Source organism: Rhipicephalus microplus, chromosome 1 (genome assembly GCF_043290135.1).
Source record: "Rhipicephalus microplus isolate Deutch F79 chromosome 1, USDA_Rmic, whole genome shotgun sequence".
NCBI classification, from domain to species: Eukaryota; Metazoa; Arthropoda; class Arachnida; order Ixodida; family Ixodidae; genus Rhipicephalus; species Rhipicephalus microplus.
Window position 1 is genome coordinate 285855118 of NC_134700.1, and position 22951 is coordinate 285878068.

General features: G+C 43.3%; 1 protein-coding gene across 4 annotated transcripts in view; it reads left to right on the forward strand.

Annotated features, from left to right (window-relative positions):
- Positions 1-22951, forward strand: part of Rbcn-3A (rabconnectin-3 alpha) — a 120705-nt gene that overhangs the window by 4678 nt on the left and 93076 nt on the right. For all 4 annotated transcript variants that reach the window (XM_075896518.1, XM_075896512.1, XM_075896499.1 and 1 more), the window contains exons 5-17: positions 1754-1958; positions 2298-2407; positions 2724-2859; positions 3420-3605; positions 10366-10544; positions 11616-11885; positions 12588-12763; positions 14462-14574; positions 14843-15116; positions 15996-16145; positions 17102-17463; positions 18096-18243; positions 21613-21756. In XM_075896518.1, coding sequence (XP_075752633.1) covers positions 1754-1958; positions 2298-2407; positions 2724-2859; positions 3420-3605; positions 10366-10544; positions 11616-11885; positions 12588-12763; positions 14462-14574; positions 14843-15116; positions 15996-16145; positions 17102-17463; positions 18096-18243; positions 21613-21756 — 2453 coding nt within the window. The remainder of the gene's footprint in view (positions 1-1753; positions 1959-2297; positions 2408-2723; positions 2860-3419; positions 3606-10365; positions 10545-11615; positions 11886-12587; positions 12764-14461; positions 14575-14842; positions 15117-15995; positions 16146-17101; positions 17464-18095; positions 18244-21612; positions 21757-22951) is intronic.

The following is a 22951-nucleotide window of genomic DNA, read 5'->3' on the forward strand; positions in this document are numbered from 1 at the left end:
GCAGCCGTAAGGAGACGTCCACTCTGTAATGTGGCCCTATCGCTCGCCGCACACACCAGCTTACCAAGCGAGCGGCATCCACCGTCCCGGACGGTGTCACAACGTCCCGGTATGTGGGTGTGTGTCATACCTGTCTTGAAAATGTATTTGACGACTTACACAACATAATTTTTGCATTATTCATGTCACCTGACGGTCATATTCCTCAAACTCTCCCACCATCCCATGCCAATTTCGGCCTACAACAAATTAAAGAGATGGTCACGAGAGCACCTAGACATAGGTGGCCAAATATACGGATCGATAGATGCATAGGTAAAACTCTTCCTGCCGTTTGCTAAGAAATGGTTCGACCATGAAAAATGATGGAATACTTCTTGATTTGTACAATGGTCTGAGCCATGTCTCTCATCTTATTCTCACCACAACTCAAAAGAAAGGTATGACCATAGCTGACGCGATGCAGGAGTTTCTTTCGAATGATCTCATTTATTTATTATTCACAGCTTACAACTGTTCTGGTAAGTTAGGCAAAGTGCCGTCCTTAGCACCTGGCGTAGTACTTGGCAGTTCTTACACCGCTGAGCTCCAGGTATGAGTTTGAGCCTGGTCACAGCGGCGCCACTTTGATGGTGGAAACATGCAAATGGGCCACTACATTAACCAGAGAATATATATAGACAGGCCACTGCAATAACCAGTGATTATTAGAACAAAAGAGATTGCTAGCCAGAGCCTCTCGTTCTAACTTTTCTTTATAATATTGCTGCATGTGGAAATTCCGTGAATGTGCAGTTGTGTATTATGGCATAGGAATGAAGAAATGCATTTAATGACTGGGGCATGGCATGTCAATAATAGTGGTAGTGTATGTGCACGCCAATCGTCGATTAACTAGCATAAAGATGAAATCAAATGCCTTAAAAGTCATCTTTTACATAGACCACCGCGTGTGTGTGCCAGATTGATAAGATTTCGTGTTGTGGGGGCATGCACTAATAATTTTTCGTAGTATCTTCTTTCTTTTCCACCAGTGTGTGCATCTTCAGTTGTTGATTAAACATTTATAGTGTCACGATTTTCTTCTTGTGTCCGTGTTTGCATGCCCAGTTTTCTTTTTCTCTTTTTTGGAATGAGTAGGTGCAAACTACCTTGGCTATCTGTTATTGGAAGGCACTCATTTGCGTGCAATCAGGAATAACTGGGCTGAAGAGGTCTATGTGGTCGAAATGAATGAATTATGGCATGCTGCACAATTGTATCATAGTTTAGATCGTGCCAAGCGGCTGCTGAGATGCAAAGAGAAGCATTGTTGCACGAACCTTATTGAGGTGTACGTCAGGTAAAAGATAGAAAGATTTAGTCTGTGTGGTAACTGTTACAGTTGCATATTTGAAACAATAATTTGTGAATCTCTTCCATTTGCATGAAAGAAAACAAGCCATTTGGTTTAAAAAGGCGACACCCACCTAAACATATAACCCCACATGGAGGTATTCACTGAGGCCGCATGTTGAACAATAAAGCAACATGCTACATGTTAACATTGTAGACTTCCATTCGTGCGTTATGATTGTCGCCTTAAAACAAGCTCTTTTCCTCTCAAATTGCTCTTTTTTCTACTTAGTGGAGGCTATTAAAGCCCGTTCTTTTGTTCTGCCTTTCGTTTAATTTGATTTTGCTTTATGGGGCTTTACACTGGATCTGGAAGGTCGTACAGGATGGAGCTGCAGTTTTTCTGACTTCATTGCAGGCACACGTCTACTGACTGGTGGCGAGTGGATACAGATGTGGAAATGCACCTTGAGACCAGAAAACAATGCCATGCCCGGGGAAGAGACTGCCAAGGCAGGCCAGCCACAACCGCGCAGCCATGTCTCCTTTCAAGTTGGAAGCGACGAGGTGGCTCCCACGCTTCCCGACGAGGACACTTCGTGGGACTGCATTTGGCACTGCAGGTCTCTGTCTTCCCTAGTTTTCATCTGTAGAAGATACTTTAAAAAATAGCATAGGCAAACACCTGCACAAATTCAGAGCCTTCATGCTCTGCTTACATTTTTGTGTATTCCCCTTGCGTTTTTTTTAACCGTGATGGCTGGAGCAAAGTCATTGAAGTGCACACATGTGGAAATGCATATTTGACATTTGTTGGCTGTTACTGCATCTAGAGTTGGGCCTGCTATGATTTTTTTTGGTCCCTTGGCCTTTGTGCACACCATAGTGTGGCACATATGTGTCTAACTCACCTTACGACGTGCAATGTCTTCATCAATTATATTTGCTTCTATGTTCTATAGGACATCTCAGCCAGTCAGCTTCCTTCGTTTCTCACCAGACGGTACACTGTTTGCATCTGCGGGAAAATGTGACCGTTTAGTAAAAATTTGGCACAACAGTCAGCATAAAGGTGAGTCTATGTTTTGAAACAGCCTAAAGCGCTGTGAGTTTCAGTAGCAACGGGAAGCTTTTCATTAAGATGATAGAGCCTGTAGTAGTTGTGAGAGGCAGTAAAATTTTGTTGCCTACTACTCGTCTTGGAAACGCTATTGCAATTGCTTTTGTGATATTTATCAACCACCACTGATGTATGTTGCATTGAATAGCATTTGCATCTTATGAGTGCACATTAGTTTTCAATTCTAAGTGCCCACTGCCCACTGTGGCCCTTTTGTCCAGCACTTGTTTTAGCTTTGGTGCCTAACTGTCTTTGTTCGTGTTCACAGTGTCTGACCCTGGTGGGAATACTAGGATGTCTGTGCAGCAAGTGGATCGCGGCTGCACCTTTGGCTTTGTATATGCGGCCCACCCCCGAGCCGTGACAGGACTATCGTGGCGCAAGACCAGCAAGTTTATGCCCCGGTAAGTTGGGTTTTTTTGTCTTGAAGGTAAGATCTATTATTTTGTGCAGATTACATGTTGTGATAGTGAAAGAATAGTTTTAACTTATTTTGACCTGATGCTTTTTTTTTGTTTACCTTGAAAAGATGCCCAAAGTAGTTATAACATGTGGAAGCACCTCTTGGAGGGAAATATATGCCACCTGAAATGGACCTACTTGGACACACATTTTCATTTACCTAAAGTTTCTTATAATGTGTCTTACAGGGGTGTTATGGAAGCTGATGCAATGAGTGCTTTGGTTAGTTTAATGGCCGCACCTGATACAATTCTTCAGATACACAGCTGCCGTAAACACAACAAATGCCAAGCTGTCAAATCTTATGTGTTACAGTCTTTCATTGTGGATCGCCAAGTAGCGAGCCTTGTTGTTGCGGTACATTTTCAATTTTCTCCCCTCCGGTGTTGATTGTATTATTCTATGAGATAAACAGTAGAAAGAAATCTTCAGTATAGCTCCTAATGCAGTTAAATTATACTACATTTCACAATTTATTTTTTCCTCTTCTTCTGTTCTTCAGAGGTTCAGTTGCAAACATGCTGGTCACGTCATGTCGAGACAACATCTGCCGGCTCTGGGTTCAGACCTTGCTTCCCGAAGATGGGTTGATCAATGTGCAGCAGATCGAAGCACTTGCCAATCAGACACCACGACTGCAGACTCAGCGCCACCGGCAACGCATTCTCCAAAAGCTGCGGCACATGAAGTAAGTGGCATTACATGCCATCTGGCTAGTTTCATTGTTTTTATCGTCTCCCGGCGATCCCTTGCTACTTCCTTTGCTGATCTAACCGAACTCACAGTATTTTTAATGTTGCCACTGTGCCCAATTTCGTGCATTTCTTCCTATGCATTTTTTTCTTTATGCTATTCATTCTAATAATTTATCAAGCACTGGTAATCTCTTGTCGTCATGTGAGCCACAGATCATACTTCTTGGGAGTTGTTGTAACTCATACATGCATGCAAATAATAATGCCTGATGGTGTGAGAACAATATTAAGGGCTCAATGCTTTCAATCTAATGCTCTCCATCAACTTGTAAATTGAAATGAGTGTACAGTAGACTCTCAGTAGACGGAACCTGAAGGGACCGGAAAATGTGTTCATTTAACAGGAGTGCCGTTTACTGAGAGGTGAACATGGGTGCAGAATGAAAACCCAAAACCAAGCATTGCAGAGGCAGTAGTCCCAAAGTAGTTTCGTTTAGCAGATTTCTGTTTATTGAGAGCCTACTGCAGTTATTATTTTTAAGGGGAGACGCGGGTCGAAAAGTCGCGTTTTTTTTCCAAATTTCACCTTTTCTGTTTTTTGTTGCTTTATCATCTTTATACATTATATTTTGACATCTGAAAATATCACAGCGAAATAAGCATCAGAAGTCAGTGAAAAACGCGTCTGAGTGAGCGGCAGTGACGCGCGGCATCACGAAATTTACACAAAACGGGCTGCTGTTCGCGTGCTCGCGGGGCCGCGAAGAGAGCTGTCCGCCATATTGCGGCCGCTGGCTCGTGTAGAGTTGTCCTTACTCTCCACGATCCCGGTTCTTGAAGTCTCGTACGTTCACGAAAAATCTAAAAAAAAAGCAACAAAAACAGTCTTTTCCCGCCGTTTCAAACCGCGCGCCACTAACGCAGGGCCGCCATTGGCTGACAGCACCCGTGTTTTCTTGCCGTAGTTCGCTTCACTGTTTTCCGGAGTTATTTTTCGCTGTTTTCGTGCGATGGCAAGCCCGAAAAAGGCCGTTGCCGACCATCGGAAATACAGAAGTAAGAACAAGTTCAGAGGGAAGCGGCGGAGGACGTACAAGAAAGCCACCGCCAACGAAAATGTCCGCGACGGGCCAGCGGCCGGTAGGCCTAACATCGACCACGGCAACGTCGACCATGGCAACTGCGACGACGAGATCAACGCTGCAGTGAATTTTGTGAGTGCATCGCAGAAAAAGATCGCGTTATTCGAAAACGACGTCAGGCCGAATGCCGATCGTGCCGAAAGCGTAGTGCTGTGCGAGTTGGGTGCATTGACGGCCGTCGTCGCAGGCGCGGCATGCCCCGTTTGTCACGAGAGTAAACTCGCAGTTCGGGCACCGAATAAAAAGCGGAAAGGCCTTTCGGCGTTTCTGGAGCTACACTGCGAGAATGCGGAGTGCTCGGAGAGCATCCTTTCGTCCGCGTACTCGTCGAAGCGGGTCGCGTCAGATGGCGGCCGCGGTGCAAGCAGAAGCTACGACAGCGGGAGTTCGCGTGACGCCTTTGCCGTGAACCTGAAAGTGGTGCTTGCAGCGCGTGCCGTCGGTATCGGGCATGAGCAACTTTCACGATTTTGTGCAGTAGTTGGATTGCCAAACCCTATGCACCATAAGACCTTCCATGCTATCGGCAAAAAGATTCACAGTGCGGCAGTGAAGGCTGTCTGTGAAAACATGCAAAGGGCACGCAGCGTCACCAAAGAGGTGGCTGGTAACAGTGACGTGCCAGTCATGTTTGACGGCACATGGCAAAAAAGAGGCCACAAAAGCCACAATGGTGTGGGAACTGTAGTGTCCTTGGACACTGGTTTGTGCCTGGACTATGAAGTGCTTTCCAACTTCTGCCTGGCGTGCAGTTTGCATAACGACATGGGAGGCGATGAAGAAACATGGCAGGCGTTTCATCATCCCGTTTGTGAGAAGAATTGCGACTGTTCTTCGCATGCCATGGAGGCCGAAGCTGCAGTGCGCATTTGGCAGAGGACTGTGGACTATGAGACACCCCTGCGGTTCACCATCTTCCTAAGCGATGGAGACAGCAAGGCCTACAACGGGGTCTGTGATGCCAACGTGTACCCTGACACTCCAATTGAAAAAGAGGAGTGCACCAACCACGTGGCGAAACGTCTGGGCACCGGCCTGCGGAAGCTGCCAACGCCACTTCCACGAGGGGAGAAGCTGAAGGAGACCACCATCCAGAAGCTTCAAACTTACTTTCAGGTGGCCATTGTGAACAATCGGGGAAATGTCCACAAGATGTACACTGCCATATGGGCCTCATGTTTGCACTCGTGCTCAACAGACGGTGCTGGAAGTCACAAGTTCTGTCCTGCAGGCCCAGACTCGTGGTGCAAGCACCGACGTGCTGAGGCGCAGGGCCAGCCTGCACCGTGCCACACCCCCCTCCTGACCAAGGCCCAGGGTTTGGCAGTCCTCCCAATCTACAAGCGTCTCACAGATGCGAAGCTGCTTGCCCGGTGCCTCCACGGCAAGACACAGAACGCGGCCGAGTCCCTGAACAGCAAAATATGGCTGCTGTGTCCAAAGACCCGGTTTGCTTCCCGGACTGCTGTGGAAACAGCCACAGCCATTGCAGTCCTGTGGTTCAACCGGGGCCACGCGAGCTTTGAAAAGGTGCTGGAAGAGCTTGGGGTGCTTCCTTCGGAGGCCCTGGTTACCCTCAGCGACCGCCGAGACAGCATGCGCATGCACAAGATGAATGTGCGTCAGACCGCTGAGGCGAGGGCACACCGTCGCAGTGCAGCCAAGAGGGCCCGGGTGGAAGAGTCCTGCCGCACCAGCCGGGAAGGGAAAACCTACGGTGCTGGAGAGTTTTAGACAACTGATATTCCCTCTGGACATGTGTGTATGTGTTCAGCACAAGTTTCGTGCTACTGCGTTTTTCATTTTTGTAAATACAGACTTTCAAACTTTCAAACGCGTTTTTCTCATTTCGCAATTTTGGCCAATTTGCATTTTTTGCGGGAAGTGTTTCGGGCACTTAGAATGGTCATACGACGACGAAATTTGGCACACACATTGAGGAGAGTGCGTAGGGTGCCGATATCTACTTGAATCAGCACAACCTATCAGCTGTAAATATCTATTAATAAATTTAATGGTGGTCGAGTGGAAAAAAAAGGGTAGTTTGCTACACAGATGTTTTTTTCATAGTTTCAAAGTTGGAGCACAATTTCTAGCTAGATATCGGCACTCTATGGCTAATAGGGAGCAAAAGGAGCCATTGAACAACTCTCTGCATGAACATTTAGTATGCGCGAAAGTTCCCGGAAAACTTATCAAGTTTCACCATTACTTGAAACACAACTCCCAAACTATTGCACTTATGTAAAAACTGATTACAGATTTGGAATCAGGAGGAAAAACTGCATCAGTGGTCCAATTTCTGAAGCTCTAAGTTGAATAACAAAAAAAAAGTGCTTTCGAGGAGCGTCTCCCCTTAAACATGTTGCATTGCTTTATTTTCAAGTTAAACTGAACACTTGTTCTTATGAGGTGTCTTTCAAGCCAGCATTCGAGATTGTAGCTTCTCTTAATATAGGAAAATCTACAACGGCTTGTTTGTTACGTGACACCACTAGGAAAAGCATACTGATTTCTCACCAAGAAAGTTTTTAGGTGCTGAAAAATTATGCTGGTCTAGACATCAAGCCCAGGGCCAATGCCTTTCTGGTGTGGTTGGTCTACCAATCAAGCTAACCAGAAATCTAGCAATCGGCAGCACAACGGCAAACTCATCAACTCGAAGGGCACGGGCGTAGAATACTGAAAATCGGTTCTTTGGAGTATTTCAGTATTCTGTGTCCATGTGCTTCGAGTTGTGGATGAATTCAACGTCACACTGCCAATTGGTAGTTTTCTGGTTAGCTCAGTTGGTAAAGCAAGCACCCTTGAAAGGTATTGGTTTCGGGCTTGATGCCCAGACCATGACAATTTACGGGCAACTAAAAAGCTTCCTTTTAGAATAATCCGTACACTTTTCCTTGCGGCATCATGCTGCAAACCGGTCATTGTCAATTTTTCTATGGTAAACCTTCCATCACCTTGTGGAAGTCTGCAGAACTGACTTTTCAGGTTGTCTTTTAATTCTTTTTTTCCCACTCTTTTTATGCTTTCTTCATGCACTTCTTACACTGCATTTTCTCACTTATAACTCACTCCTGCATACAACTCGCACCCTCAACTTCCACTCTACCAGTGAAAAAAAAAAAAAATGTTTAAATCTGCATTTATAGCTACGTTTAATCCGCACCTCCGCTTTCTAGGCACACTTTTTTTTTTTGGGGGGGGGGGGGGGGGCATCACATGCGAGAAAATAGCGTATTTGCTGGGAATAATACTGCATTCACTTATCTGCTTGCAACCAGAGTTCTTCAATTATATGAGTTGCAAAACTGCCCATACGCACTATGTATAAAAATCTGAATTCGCCCGCAGCCGAAGTCATGAGGATCTGCTGATTGTTGCATCATCTGTTGAACTAACAGACGCTTGTGACAATTCCAACGTTGCATGCAGTGTGGAGCAGCAGCTTGCAAGGAGCGCACGCAAGAGCGGCCCTGTGGCAATGAAGCCAATAGACTGGGAAGCTATAGAGAAAAATGAAATAAAAATTGTTACAAATAATAAAATGTGAGATATAGCTTTAAAAGAAAAGGTAAATGAGGGTAGACTAAAAGGATAGTTGCTGAGGCAGGTTTCACTTCATCTGTACTACGCTTATGCTTTTTTGTTACTCTCCTCACAACAATGCTCCACATGCATTTATTTTTGAGCTAAAAGAACTAGAGCACTGCATGAGCCCGGGCCAGGCCGTCTGAAGTGTTTTCCGACTGGCCCTGGCAGGGCTTGAGCTTCAAAGTGCAGACCTGGGGTGGGCCCGGGCTTGAAGCTGCGGGCTGGGCTGGACTCTGGTCGTTCATTACAAGGCCAAAGTCAGGCCTTCGAGCACACGAGAACATTATGCATTGTATGCTCTAAGGCATTGTGCCAAGTTGAAATGATACGTGTGAATAGCTGGCTCTTAGTAAAGCTTAGCAAAAAGAAAATATAAAAACAGTTGTTTTATTTTTTTTTTCCACAATAACGAACGTGGCTTTAACATGAGTAAAAGTGAATTATAACTAAAAACCACTCTGCAAGCAATTTTTCATTTGCCATTTAGCAATAACACTAGCTACTATTACATTATTATAATGCTAATGCTATACTCTACTGGTGCATTAATTGTATGCTAAATGCTCATGAATTCACACAAACTTACACACACACATGCACGTGCACACATTTGTATGCTAGATGACCTGATGAGACAAAATCGTACAGTCAAGGTAAATACATGGGCACTAGCGTAAAAATAACAGCACTAACAACAGGCAAGATCATGGTTGTTCCCATGGAAGAAAAAAGAGTTCGGTCTTGAGAAACTACTTTAATCGTGTAAAAGAAATACCGCATATTTTAATTTCTTGCAAAAATAGCGCCTCATATCCCATCCACGAGCGCCCATGGCGAACACAATTTTAGTGCAGCTGGGTATGTGCTCCAAGACGGGAGGACCTGCTTGAAGCCGGAGAGCCAGGACGACTTGCTGTTTTGGCACAAGAACATGTAGATTTTTGCCTTTTGCTTGCCTTGTCACACTCCTATTCTTGTGGCATCGTTTTCAGGTGTTATTTTTTATGTCACTGGGTGTTACTTTAAGCATGCTATTTTCTATCTTTATTTCACAAAGAAGGGTGAAACCTGTTTTTTTTCTTGGAATAGCATCAAGTAAGGTGTGTAGCACATTGATTATATTGTACATGACGATTACGTTTCTGTGATGTTAGAATATCAACAATTTATATTTCATCTGCTTTTGGGGGCTGTTCACCATATATAATGTTGAAGTTTTTTTTTTATCTTGCTGCAACAAATTATTAATCAGGTGCCTCTTTTAAAAAATTGATTAATTAATGTTTCCAATGCGATTGTAGAAAAGAACATTAAAGAAAATCTTCCTGGTTTGCTTCTATCCACTTTTTCATGTTAGTTGTACACTTCTAAATAAATTTTGTTGCTGTGCTTTATTTTCACTATACTTTCACTTTAATGATTTTCTTTGTGTCATATAGGCAACATTTCATTTATATTCTTTAGCATTACGTGCCAAAACCACAATATGATTACAAGGCCTGCTGTAGTGGGGACTGGATAAATTTCGACCTCTTGGAGTTCTTTAACGTTCTTTAAGTTCTTTTGCACCTAAAGGTTAGTACACGGATGTTCCTGCATTTCGCCCCCATCAAAATGTGGCTGCCGTGGCCACAGGAATCGCACCTGCGTCCTATGACTCATCAGCAAAACTGCTTAATTTCTGAGCTATTAAAGCGGGCAGGGCAACATTTCGATGCACGTACACACCAAATTTTCTGTCCTATTGCCAGCTACAAAGTGCATGGCATCATTAACAATCATCATCAACAACTGATATCTGCTAGCGAACCCGGGCCGGGACTGGTCACAAACACGCGCGTCCTGGATAAGTTTAGTAATGAATTCTCGTGCTCGGGCTGATCCCATGCTTGCAACCACGGGCCTGGGCTGGGCTTAGGTGTCATAAAGCGGGCCTGGGTTGAAACATTAGGCCCATGCAGTGCTCTAAAAAGAAACCATGCAAGTTCAACCTTCATGTCAGTGTCTTTCTTTGCAGATCTTTGAATGAATACCAAAGGCGGCAAGCGGCTCAAAATGGAAAGGAAACTCGGGAGACGATCCCCTCACTTCCAAGCACATACAGCGTGCATGACTTTCACAGCTTTGGGCTCCAGGGTTCAGGCGTGGCACCGGGCCTCCATTTTCATCTGGCAGCCAGCATCAATGCGGAGACTGGTAATCATTGGCAAAGTTTTTTTTTTTTTTTTTTTTTGGTGGTCTCTAGGCAGTTATCTTTTCCCGCATGTTCTGTGGGACAAGCGGTTAGAAGAGCCCATGCTGCATCGTGCGGTGTCCCCAGCTGCGCAGTCCCCAGCTGCCTTGATGACCTGAAGTACTGACTTGGAGTATCACCAAAAATTGCGACTCTGGGTAGTTGAAAGTGTGTGGGTGCTCAAGATAAACACCAAATCAGTTCAGTGTTCTAATTAATGTTGTGCTTTCAGCTTGAGTAGTAATAGTGCAAAGGTCAAAGTTCCAGTTTGTGAATTTTGTTTCAGGAACTTGGCACTAGTACTTAAATTTGATGTGCATAATAGTTGTTCGAAGCAATGTCCTGAATTTAATCTGTTGTCACTATAAACATTTGTGGCACATGTAAAGTGCAATTCTTGGTTCTGTGAGCTAGGTTACAATGTAGTCAATCTTTAAGGTGTAAAAAAAATTAATTTTGTCCGAGCAGACAGCGATACCAAGGATATTAAACTATCATTTACAAGCAATAAAAAACAGTACTGTTCCATGTACTTTTTACAGTGAAATTAGTATAAAGGCAAGCAGTGTGCACAGATTTGCCCAAGATCAGTTGCTCATTTCATATAATGCGACCTCTTAGGTGTAGGTTTATAATTGTTTATTATTTGGTAAGGGAACATTTTGGACACACATTGACAAGTTGGGGCAACGCTGTAGTGCTGACTCTCTTGAATTCATGGCACACAAGAATAGACTAGAAAAAGTGCAAATATACAGGACAATGTGTACAATCGGTACTAATGACAGTGAGACAATAGTTTAGGAAAAAAGTAAAGAGGCTTGAAGAGAGTAGTAGTTCAACGATGAACACTGCTAATGCCAACACTGGGAGACTGAACTGCTGCTAATCAATCAAACATGCTGTGTGTCTTAAAAAACAGAAGAGGTTTTCCTTTACAGCCACGAGCACAAAGTGATTGTAATGTCTGAACTTTATCAAATGGTACATTTTCCCTGCCCGAATGTACAGCAAAATTGGTTTCCCTGGCACAGACATCCCACTCGTGCCCAGCATGAGTGGAACAGCATCGGGACATGGAGTCCAGGAGCCCAACTTCGTGCTTCATTGGCTCAACAATAAGGAGATGTCGTTCAGCAGTGCCACAGAGCAGCTGATCCAGGAGCTGAGCCTGAAGGCCCTGCAGGTGCGACGGGAGCAGCAGAGGCAGCAGCAGTTGGCAGCCCAGCGAAAGGCCGAAGCGGCGGAGGCTGAAGAGAACCAAGAAGAGGGCAATGAGCCCGAGGATCTTGAGGCAGCTGGTGGTGTGTTGCTGTTTTGGTGTCTGTCTCTTTGTACGCAGGAAGGACATTTATCGTGCTTTATCCTAGTTATATAGGGCATTGCCACTTAGTGTTACTGTGATGCTACAAAAATGTTGCAGCAGTACTCGGCTGCTGACCCGAAAGTTGCGAGTTCGATTCTAGCCATGGTAATTGCATTTTCGATAGATGTGACATGCTAGAGGCCCGTGCACTGTACAATGTTGGCACACGGACAATTTTCGAAACCCTCCATTAGCCACATAATGGTATCATGGTTTTGAATCATAAAATCGCAGATAATATTATTACTATTATGCTGCAGCACGAACTGCAACATAGTACTTGGCAGAAGTGCTTGGCACCTTTGACTGCTCTGAAAAGAGCTATGCGTGCAATTCGACATTTAGGAAGCAAAGTTCTTCAGCAATGTGAAGTTTGTTTACTGCCTGAAAGCAGCTGAAAGTTAACAGAATCGAGGCAAAAATAATTCATGAACTTTATAACAAACGAAATTGAAACATAGTAGGTGTAACTGCCAAAAATTCTCCTTGAACTTGATGAAAAAAATGTAGGCTATTGTGCATATGGACAGCAATGCGTTTACATTTGTATGCCACACAGGTGTACACACACAGCTATTTCGCAAAAGGACCGTGTTACTTGCCTCAGTGGCTGTCAACACATTGTGACCATTTTTTGCAGTCTCCAAAACCAGCTGGCAAGGTAGATCAGGACTGAAATCACTGAGGCTTGGAAGCGTAACTACCACGACAACACCAGGTGAAGATGTAGCACCGGGTTCCCAGTCTGCCAAGGCCTTCTCGCCTGCATCGTCCTCAGCATCTTTAGCCACTGAGGCATCTGGCAAGAACGTAGAGGTATGGAAAGGAAGAGCAACTGCTTTTATATGTTGGCCTGGATGGAAGACATGCACTACTCTGCAGCTTGTTATACTGTGCAAGTTAGGGCGTAGTGTGAGAAGTGAAACTTTTTTTTTTTAAAGAGAGGAGTGACAGAAAGGTCATATACAGTAGACTCTCAGTAAAGAAAATTCTCTTAAATGAAATTGCTGCTTAAATAGAATAACTGTGTTTAATATGATTGGTTTCGTATCTGAATGCTACTGCCCAGTTCATAACTCAGGGAGCGGAACTCCTGTTAAACTGAACATACTTTTCTGATCCCTTCAGCTTCTGTTGAATGAGAGTCTACTGCAATAACAGGTTCATCATCATCATAACAGGGCATAAACAAAGTGACCTACGAGTGCTGCGCCTCTTTTCATTTGTCTGCTGTTTGTTTGCTCTTATGACAATCATGAACAACCAATGCTTTAATGACCACCTCTGTCAGAACAGGTTCATCACATTATCAAACTTAGAATTACAGTAATTCACATCTCATAGCCAAATGACTGAATATGCTAGAGTGTCAAACTTTTCTTTTTTTAAGCTTTTATATGCTGTTTATGTATACAGGGTGTCCCTCGTAACTTTAGCCAGAGTTTAAAAATATGCCGGAACACGTGATTACGACGCGACCAAAGGCATTTGCATGATGATGCATTTTGCATGATGATGCTAGTGCTCCCTAACGTTCTGCGTACGAACGACACGCTTCCCTCGCACCGGTTAATGACAGGGATAAGCAGTCACAGTTATCGTTTTTGTGGCCGATAGCAAAACGTGTTCATCGTAAAGCCACCTCCAGCATTGCGGCCCTGCAGAGAAAGCACAATGGGGCAAATGCTATAGTCATTCGTACACGGAACGATAGGAAGCACTAGAATCATTGTGCACACTGGCACACGAGTGGGTTTATCGCATGGTATTTTTTGTATATCATAGGCATTTGTAATTAGCAGAAAAACAGTAATACCGAACAGATATGAAGTTCAAAACTGTCTAATCAGACGTTTTACAGATCGATCTACAACTTTCTCAATGAAATTTTTTGTTTATCCTCGTTCCTTGAAAAGTTAGGTAATTAAACATATCTAATTAAACAATATTTGAGAACATAAATAATAGTCTAACTCCAGACAACAGTGAGCAACATGCATTTGGTCGCGTCGTAATTACGTGTTCTGGCGTATTTTAAAACTCTGGCTAAAGTTATGTGGGACACCCTGCATATTTCAATATGTACATACTATAGAGCTATACTATATATATATATACTATATACATGCATACATGGCATGAACTTTGGACATTCCTGTTCAACAACATAGGATCGTTGTCGAGAAGTGACAGTTGTGTAACAAGCGGTGCTTTGTTCATCTCTGATAGTCCGCTTCATACTAGCAGTGTTAACCATAACTAGTTTTTTCTCATGTAGAAATGAGATATATCTATCAAGGAAAAGCAAGGACCACTTCAGAAAACAGTTTGTAGACCAGCATCACGTAGATCAACTATGTGTTGTTGCATTTATTATAACAACTTTTAATGGATGGAAGAGGTAGAAAGCATTGTTGCTTTCACAAGTATGCAGTTTTTATACCATGCTGCCTAAATAAAATAAGTGAATTAAGAAACATTGGGTGCACTCTGTGCACCTCTCTGTTAACGCAGCAATCGCTGGGAAATGCCCTGGACCACAAAATAGAGACACTGTTGCGCGAGTGGCACCAGAGCCCCGACCTACTGTTCAGCATTCATCCGGTCGATGGGAGCTTTCTTGTTTGGTGAGTACCTTGGTGAGCGGCTGGCTAGTTAAGTGGTTGGGAGCTCCTTCCTTAGCTGCTATAGTCTGTTGGTTTCGTTAAATTGTGGCTGACAAAAGAAACAAGCCCTAGATCAATCAGTCCTTATTTGTTCAAAAACAGGATGTGGATTGTCTTGCCGAATATTTGTCTCAGTGACCTTGGTTCATATTCTGGATATTTTGGCATTATCGTTCACTGAGCCACCTACTGGACTGCACCCCATTTTGTTTTCCTCCGTGTCACGTAGGCTGGTTGACTGGCTGGATGAGTGCAGTCCTGGGTCGTTTCGCCAGGCCCTGGTGAGCTTCTCGTCGCGCATCCCGACTGCCATTCCTCTGGGCGACGCAGCCACTCTGTCGCACCATTTGGCCCTCTACCTGCCAACGGCTGGCCTCGACCTGCGCACTGTCCTGTCTGGGCTGGGAGCGTGGGCCCTGCCTAGCCCCCTCACACCCGTTGCACCCGTCACCCTCGTGGTTCCACCGCAACCAACACAGCAGCAGGGGTCATCTGCACAGCAGGTCAGGAGTGGCATCCTGTACACTGTTCACGTATTGAGACAACTTAGGACTGAGTAATGTGCATGCATTCATTTCCACCGTCTTAAGTTCTTGTCATATTGGCGTGTTTTAACTCACGAACGTGAGAACGAGAATTGACCTTTAGCATCAAGATTTGTCGTGGCAAGACATGGTTATCTCAAGCAGTTGCTCATATTAGTCATTATACTACAAAAAATTGTGGCACATTTCAAACACTATGGACTGCAAATGCTTCCAGAGAAAAACTTCAAAAATATGAAAAAAAATCAGTCCTTTCACTCATGTGGAGATGTAACCTAGCAAAGCTTACCATCCTGGGCCTGTTACAATAAACATTACTATCGTGAATTTATATTCTGTAGCACAGCTAATTGGGCTAGTTGGTACTTGTTCATATTGACAGGATATGGCATTCACGTGACCTAAATCTCCTCATTATTGACTATATTGAGCAAATGAAAAGTCATACACTCAGAGACACATATGTTTCTCTTGTTCATGATACATATTATCTTTTTAACGGCAGCCAACGGGGGTCACAAGATTAAATACTGTAGTACATAACCCCATTGTTTCAAAAGTAGAAGAATGTCACATTTGTCTTTCACACTAGTGGTCTTGTCTTTGAGGCAAAATCGTTGAAGTCATTCTGCAATGTCCATTTTTTTTTAAGGCAAAATCGCTAAGTTAGTCGATTTAATGTTGGCAAAAAATTACTGTTCTACACAACTTTCGCCAACAGACGCGATCCGTCAATGCCTAGTCATACGCAGCAAAATTTTAAAATAACCTTATTCTATTCTTAAAAACTTGATGGCATTTTTTTCACATTGGCACATCTACTCAACTTCCTTGCAGGTTGAAGAAAATGAAGATGCGGAAGACAAACCACGCCCGTTTTGCTGCCAAGCAGCCCCCACACCGAGTGTGTGCATGCTGTCGAAACACCACAATGGCTCACTCAACTTGTGGCACCTCACATTCAGCGAAGAGTCCCACTTCACCCATGTATGTAACACATGCTGCAGCAATTTCGTCTTGGCACATTTGCGGTGTCTTGTATTAGCTCCTCCCAAGAATAGGTTAAACTTGTAGGGCTGACTTCTATTGGCATGATATCACTCAATTCATTTTGTGTAATATTGATTGTTTTAAGGCATTAAACTCCATGTTGAAGTTACTACATAAAAATTTCGTAATTATCAGTGCCTGCAAACAGTGCTAAACACAACGAACTGTAAACAGTGCTTAAGTAGCTAACGTATGTACTCTTCTCTGCTAAAGTTGTTAGCTCACTGTAATGTCTGATGCAATGTCGAATGTGATATCAGATGTGATAAGCCACAAACTTGTGAATATAAAAGTAACATCGCAACTGGATAGCTTGCTTTCTCCAATTGTCCTTTTTGGTCGTACAGTGGTTACAACATTGCTAGGCTGCTGAAAAATCACAGGTTTAATCTCAACCACAACTGTCACATTTAGGTGAAGGCAAAATGCCAGAGGCCCATGTTCACGATTGATATGCGTGGTTTAATAATAACCACCATATGATTATTAGAGACGCTGTAGTAGAGGGCTCCGAAAATTTTGACCACCTGGGGTTCTTTAACGTGCACCCAAATCTGAGCACACCGGCCTACAGCATTTTCACCTCTCTTGAAAATGCACCCGCCGCAGCCAGGATTCGATCCCACGACCTGCGGGTCAGCAGCCGAATACCTTAGCCACCAGACCACCGTGGCGGGGCAGAATCTCTGTGCATGTTAAAGAATGCGAGATGACTGAAATTTCTGGAGCCCTACGCTATGTCGTGTTTTTTATTTACATAGTGGCTTTGGCGCATAAAACAAATTATGTTATTATGGTTTCACCAGTTGGTCTATTTCTCTTCTTGTTTCGTTTGCTTTTTCAACTTGTATAGAAGTTTTGGTAGGAGCTTTGCTGGACTTCATATGTTGCAGGTGCTCAGTATTGGCCATGCAGCAAGAGTGTCGGGACATCGGTTCAGGATAAACGACATCACGTGCCATCCCGTGCTCCCATTACTACTGACCACGTCGCACCACAACCTGCCCAAAGGGAAGGAGCCCCTGGACGAGGAAGACGAGAATTCGCAGACTCAGGACTACTTTGACAAGCGGCGGCGTGACAGTGCGTTGGCCCCCGCACCCACGGAGGGCTTCTGCAGTGAGCTAATCCTCTGGAAAGTGGAGTCCGTGGGGCCTCTTTCCAAGTCTGGTGGTGTTGCCGAGTTGGCACGCATCAACTCACTCGAGCCATCTGCCTTCTCGAACGTCGCCTGGGTGCCCACCCTGCTTCCCAGGTTCCCTTTGTTCTTTTTCACTTTGCTTTAGAAAGGTTTCTCGAAAAGATGGCAAGTGAAGTACCACAGAAGTCCACAAAGTTGAAAAAGCTTCATAAAGAATATGTTGTCGTCCATTTGAGAGCAACATAATAGAGTAGAGCCTCCTTTATGCACTTAAAAAGCAATGAAATGTGGGGAAAAAACATACTACCCAGGGAAAATGTACAATCCAAATTCATTAAACTACCATACACACTCACTCGATAGTGGTATCACGATTGAAGTTATACTTTATCATAAATAAAACTCGAACAGGTTTCTCAAAACAAAAGCGTAAAAGTTAGAGTGATATTGATCCTGGTCCAGGGATCCTATCGACAAATTATGCTTTTCCAGGGAAGTTGGTCTATCCGAGTTTAAAACGAGAGACTATTACGCATACCACAGAAGGCCTAATCAATTGACAACTCAATGCACAAAGACAATGGCCTCTCAACTCCTAGAATCCACAAAAATTTATGAAGTTTTATGAAGAATAAAAACGTGCACATTTAACTGCTACTAAGCTAGTTCGCATGCTTGAATAAAGATGTGTTTTAAATGGAGAAGTTAATTTCTAGTGCTCACTTTCTCTACTTGAAACTGTGCAGCACAACATTGGGCAGCATATCCAATTCTCCAAGTGCCTGCTTTGTGGCCTCAGACGGTCTGCAGCTACGAGTGTACCAAGCTGTGATAGATGCGCGCACACTCCTTGCCGAGGTGTTGGCAGCAGCTCGCCAGAAGGATAATGCTGATGTGAGTAATTAGACTTATAGACATTCATATAATTTGCATAAAACAAGTGCATCACTTCACTACACTGCAAACAAATCAATTCAGTTTAAATAATATTTTTTTACCAGTAAAAAGCAGTGCCAATCAATCTGTGTTACATCTTAAGGTAAAAAAAGCCCTTCCTGCTATATTATACTGCTTACTTTAAAGGCGTCCAGAAGCCAAGAGGCAATGTACTTAACATTTCAACTTGGGACTTGGCTTCTACATGTTCAAACACCTTCTCAAAATGTGCCAACAAAACTATGTTGCTGTTGGCAAAGACACTGCTGAAGTAAAATGCAGCACTGTTTGCTTCATTGGGCTATAATTCATATTTTGGCCACAAATGATCACCATAGTTTGTGATTTTTCCCTTGTGTCTTGTACTGGTGGAGCGGTCATTCAAATATGCACTACCGCCAAGTAACCACCCAAGTCTTATTTCACATCATGTTTTAGTGAAGATTTGATCAAAAAATAGCTCCCAAGTGCTAGCAAGCAGGGAATGCTTTTTGATTTTCTAGGCTGTTGCATGCAACGTTCCCAGCAATGGCCTCTGTAAATTTGTTGGTACAGTCGAACCCCTTTACAAGAGACACTTATACAGGGGTGGAAGTGCTGGGTCATTTGTGCCATTCTGCGCCAATATAACCTGCTGCGCCTAAATGATAATTTGCGTGTGCAACGCCAAATTCAGTCGAGTTTTATCATCGACCAAGCAACAAGCGTGGGCTACACAAAAGACGCAACCGCGTCCATATCAAATTAGTTTGGTCACGTATTTTGGTTCATGCATGAATCTTATTAAGGTAGCATTAATTTGCATACGAGATTATGCGACTCTATATATGCATGTTTTACCAGCAAAGCTGTTAGCCAAGCCATATAAACTGAAAAAAAATAATAAGTTGCACCGGTGAAGCGATGACTGCAATAGCAAGATTTTGTAATGTTGTAACGATAATGCCGCACAAACTCCTTTCTGTTTTTGCTACCGCACCATTTCGCGTGTAACTCTGCCTTGCGCAAACCGCTCCCGAATGACTGGGAACAATTTAGATGATCTTAGAACTCTCTGATGAGATTACGTGCACCCCGCGCACATTAGCATACGTTCTGGAACTTGCCCAGCCGCTAGCAACGATAACGCGAGAATCTTCGATGGCACATGTATAAATGCCGATGCACGTTACTTCTTGGTAGAATATCGACGGCCGACGCTCTGATTTACTGCCATCAGTCTACAGCTTGTATTGCTTGTAGAGGGACGTTTCGTTTTCTGTGCACAGGTTGACCCAAATAAGGTTCACTCATGAAAACAGCGGCTGCTGCCTTAGTCAGCCTCCCAACCCCATGACAATAACATCTCGACACTCTTCAAAGCGCTAGTATCAGAAAAGACGTACGGCCGCACCAGAGAGAAATGCTCTTATCGCACGATCTCTTTTTGTTGAGAGCGCACCACGTAGAACAGTTTATGAGCCGCGCGCGCCAGCTTATCACAGCCATGCCCTTAGAATCCAAGTTTACCGCTGCTGCTCGAGCGACCCAATCCCCCCCCCCCCCCGCCCCCTCCTTTTCTCCACGTATTTTTTCATGCTCATTCAAGACATGTGGTGTGTTTCATCTGTGCTTGAGCATTCGACGGCAGGTCTAACACGCGGTGCGATAGTATCGCGTGCGCCCTTTTAGTGACCAAGATCAGGTCTTGTTTAATCTCTGCTTGAGCAGTGCAACTTTACGCGCGGTAAGAACCTATGATGCACAGGAAATGTTACCAACTTGTAGTTTATGTGCTACATGGTGGCGACGGCGAAAACCCGTCGAGTGCCCATATAGTTCCTATCTTAATAAAAAAAATCACTTAGTTGCCTAGCAGTGGCGCAGCGAGCCCATCTAAATTTCTTCGCGGTTCTCATGTCGGCTGTGGCACTTCGATGACGGGAATGCAAGTTTTTTAACATTTATTTTTATAGAGGCCTAATGGTTTAGTAGTGATATAACCTTTAGTATATTAGTTAATTTCTAGTCTTGAGTTAGATGCAGCGTTTTGATCACATTTTAAACATTGCCACGTTTTAACATTAAATTTTTCTATTCGTCTGAGCAGCTGTTCAGAGCTCCACTTATGTTTTTTTTAGTTACTGTGCTTTCAGCTTTGATGTTGTTAGGTTTAATATATATATATTAATTTGGGGTAAGTCTCGTCACTTGGTGAGCATTGAATGCTTATCAAAAACCACTGAAATTTTTTGTGTTGATGAAGAAGTAAAGAGAAAACAAAAATTCTAATTAACAGTGATGTGTGACCCAACAAATCTGCTCCAGAACTAAATTTTGATGCTCCAAAACACGCCTTTTGATGCTCCAAAGCTGTTCCAAACACCTCTTTTACTGCTTCAAAGATGCTCCAAAACCGTGTTATTCCTGCTCCCAAAGCTGCTCCAAAAGTCTGAAGCCCACTTCCACCCCTGCTTATATAAAAGACAAATGGGTATAAGAGAGACTAGTGTGCCTACTGTAAAATACGGGCTGATACGAAAATGCATACAAGATACCCTGCTTATAAGAGACATCTCATATAAATGACAAGAACTGCTGCTTGAAGCGTGCCTCTTTAAAGGGGTTTAACTGTATGGGATCATGGTGTAGGAATCTCTAACACAGCAACTCTACACATCATTTGAAAGGGAGCATCAAGCTACTTTTAGCACATTACTACTTGCAGTAAATGCCTTGATTTATACTACATAACATGAAAAAAACTTGGCAATACTGCCCATTTTTGTGCATCTTGCACTATCCATTACACATTTCAGCATGTACCTGGATTCTCCCAGAGTGTGGCTACCTTTTTTATTGTTACTAAAAAGACATTTCTTCTGTGTGAAGGAGAGAAGGTAATTTTGAGGGCTCGTTTCTTTGTTTCATACAGCCTTAGTGAAATTAAAGGTGCATCATAAGTTATGTATATGTTAAAGGCAGAATAATTCAATGGGTAGTCAATTTAATCAGTACGGTCTAACAGTCACTGTTTTTGCTTATCTAGAGCCCTGTCTGATCTATCTGTTTGATAGTTTAGATAGTATAAGTTTATTGCTTTATCTGCTTATATAAAGAAAGGTTTTACTAGATTCTTGATTATCTGTTTGCAAGTGCTACTAAGGGGTTAAAAATTATTCAATGCCTCGTGAACTTTCTTTAAGCGCATTGAAAAGTTCTGTTAAGAAATTTCAGGGAAAACAATCTTGCATGAGGTGTCATCATGACGCTTTTATTTATTCTAGCATTACGGAAGTGCCCGAGACCTCATCGTGTGTTGTTGAAGCGTGTGTCTTGTTGGTGCAGACCATCAGCCTGTCGAGCACCACGTCATCAGGAATGGACATGCACCATACAGGGCTTCAGGAGGAGTTTCGCATTGTCAGCCTCCAATCCACAGCTCGCCCTGGCTGCATTGTGGAACTGGACGCCATTGCAGATGCTACAAACGTGAGCAGCCAAATGCACTTCTCAATACTAACCTTTTGCCATGGCGCGTTGCTATAGCTTGTTGCTTGAAGTGTCAGTGGCCTATGGGTGGGTAAACCCTGGCATAGAGTACCTACCCATGGAATTGAGTTCATTATATGCACTTATATGACAGCATCACTTTGATAAAATGAATTTTTGAATACATGGGTCTCTGTGAAAACATCCAGGGAAATCTCAATTAATTTATTACAGATATCCAACCCTTTGCTAGAGTCCGTCTCACTACAATGATCCCGGCCGCGGCAGTCATATTTTGATGGGATCAGTATGCTAGAGGCCTATGTACTATGCAATGTCGATTCATGTTAAAAAACACCAGATGGTCGAAATTTCTGAAGTCCTCTGGTACGCCAGCTCTCGTAATGATGTCGTGGTTTTGGGACGTAAAAGCTCAGATATCATAATTATCATTTTATTAAAACTAGGCTTGTGCATATGTATGAATACTTCGAATATTGATTGATTGATTTATTTGTCGGGTTTAACGTCCCAAAACCACCATTTGATTATGAGAGACGCCGTAGTGGAGGGCTCCGGAAATTTGGCCACCTGGGGTTTTTTAACGTGCACCCAAATCTAATACTTCGAATATTCCAATGAATAAGGCAGTATTTGAATTTGCTTCGAATCGAATTTAAATTATTGAAAGTTTCAAATTATTCCAAACAAAAGCCAGGTGCATATTAAACCGCTTGTAACATTTTGTGAAAATGGTGGCACTGCAGTGGGGGGATGCTGAGCCGTGAAAGAATTTATTCAAGTGTCTTTGTAAAAATGGTTTTGTTGCAGTGAAGTGATGCTGGGCCGTGAAAACATGTATCCAGGAAAAGTCCACAGTGCCACGATGCCCCAATTCAACACTTTTTTTTAGTTTAGTTTACGAGCTCGTTATACCAACTTACGTGCTTTAAGTATAGCAAATTTTAAAACGTGTCATACTCTACAGGCTATCACTTGCATTGTACCAAAAGTCAAGTCCTGCTACTATTCAAAGCTGTTTCCACTTCCTTTGATGCAAAATAAAAGGCATTTGCACAGGCCTTGTTTCAACTTAAAAAAGAATATTGTGCAGGTTATATTGGTCATGACAAATATGCCTCTTTTTCTTTAAAATATGCAATATGTATATATACTATTTGAATTCATTTTGAAG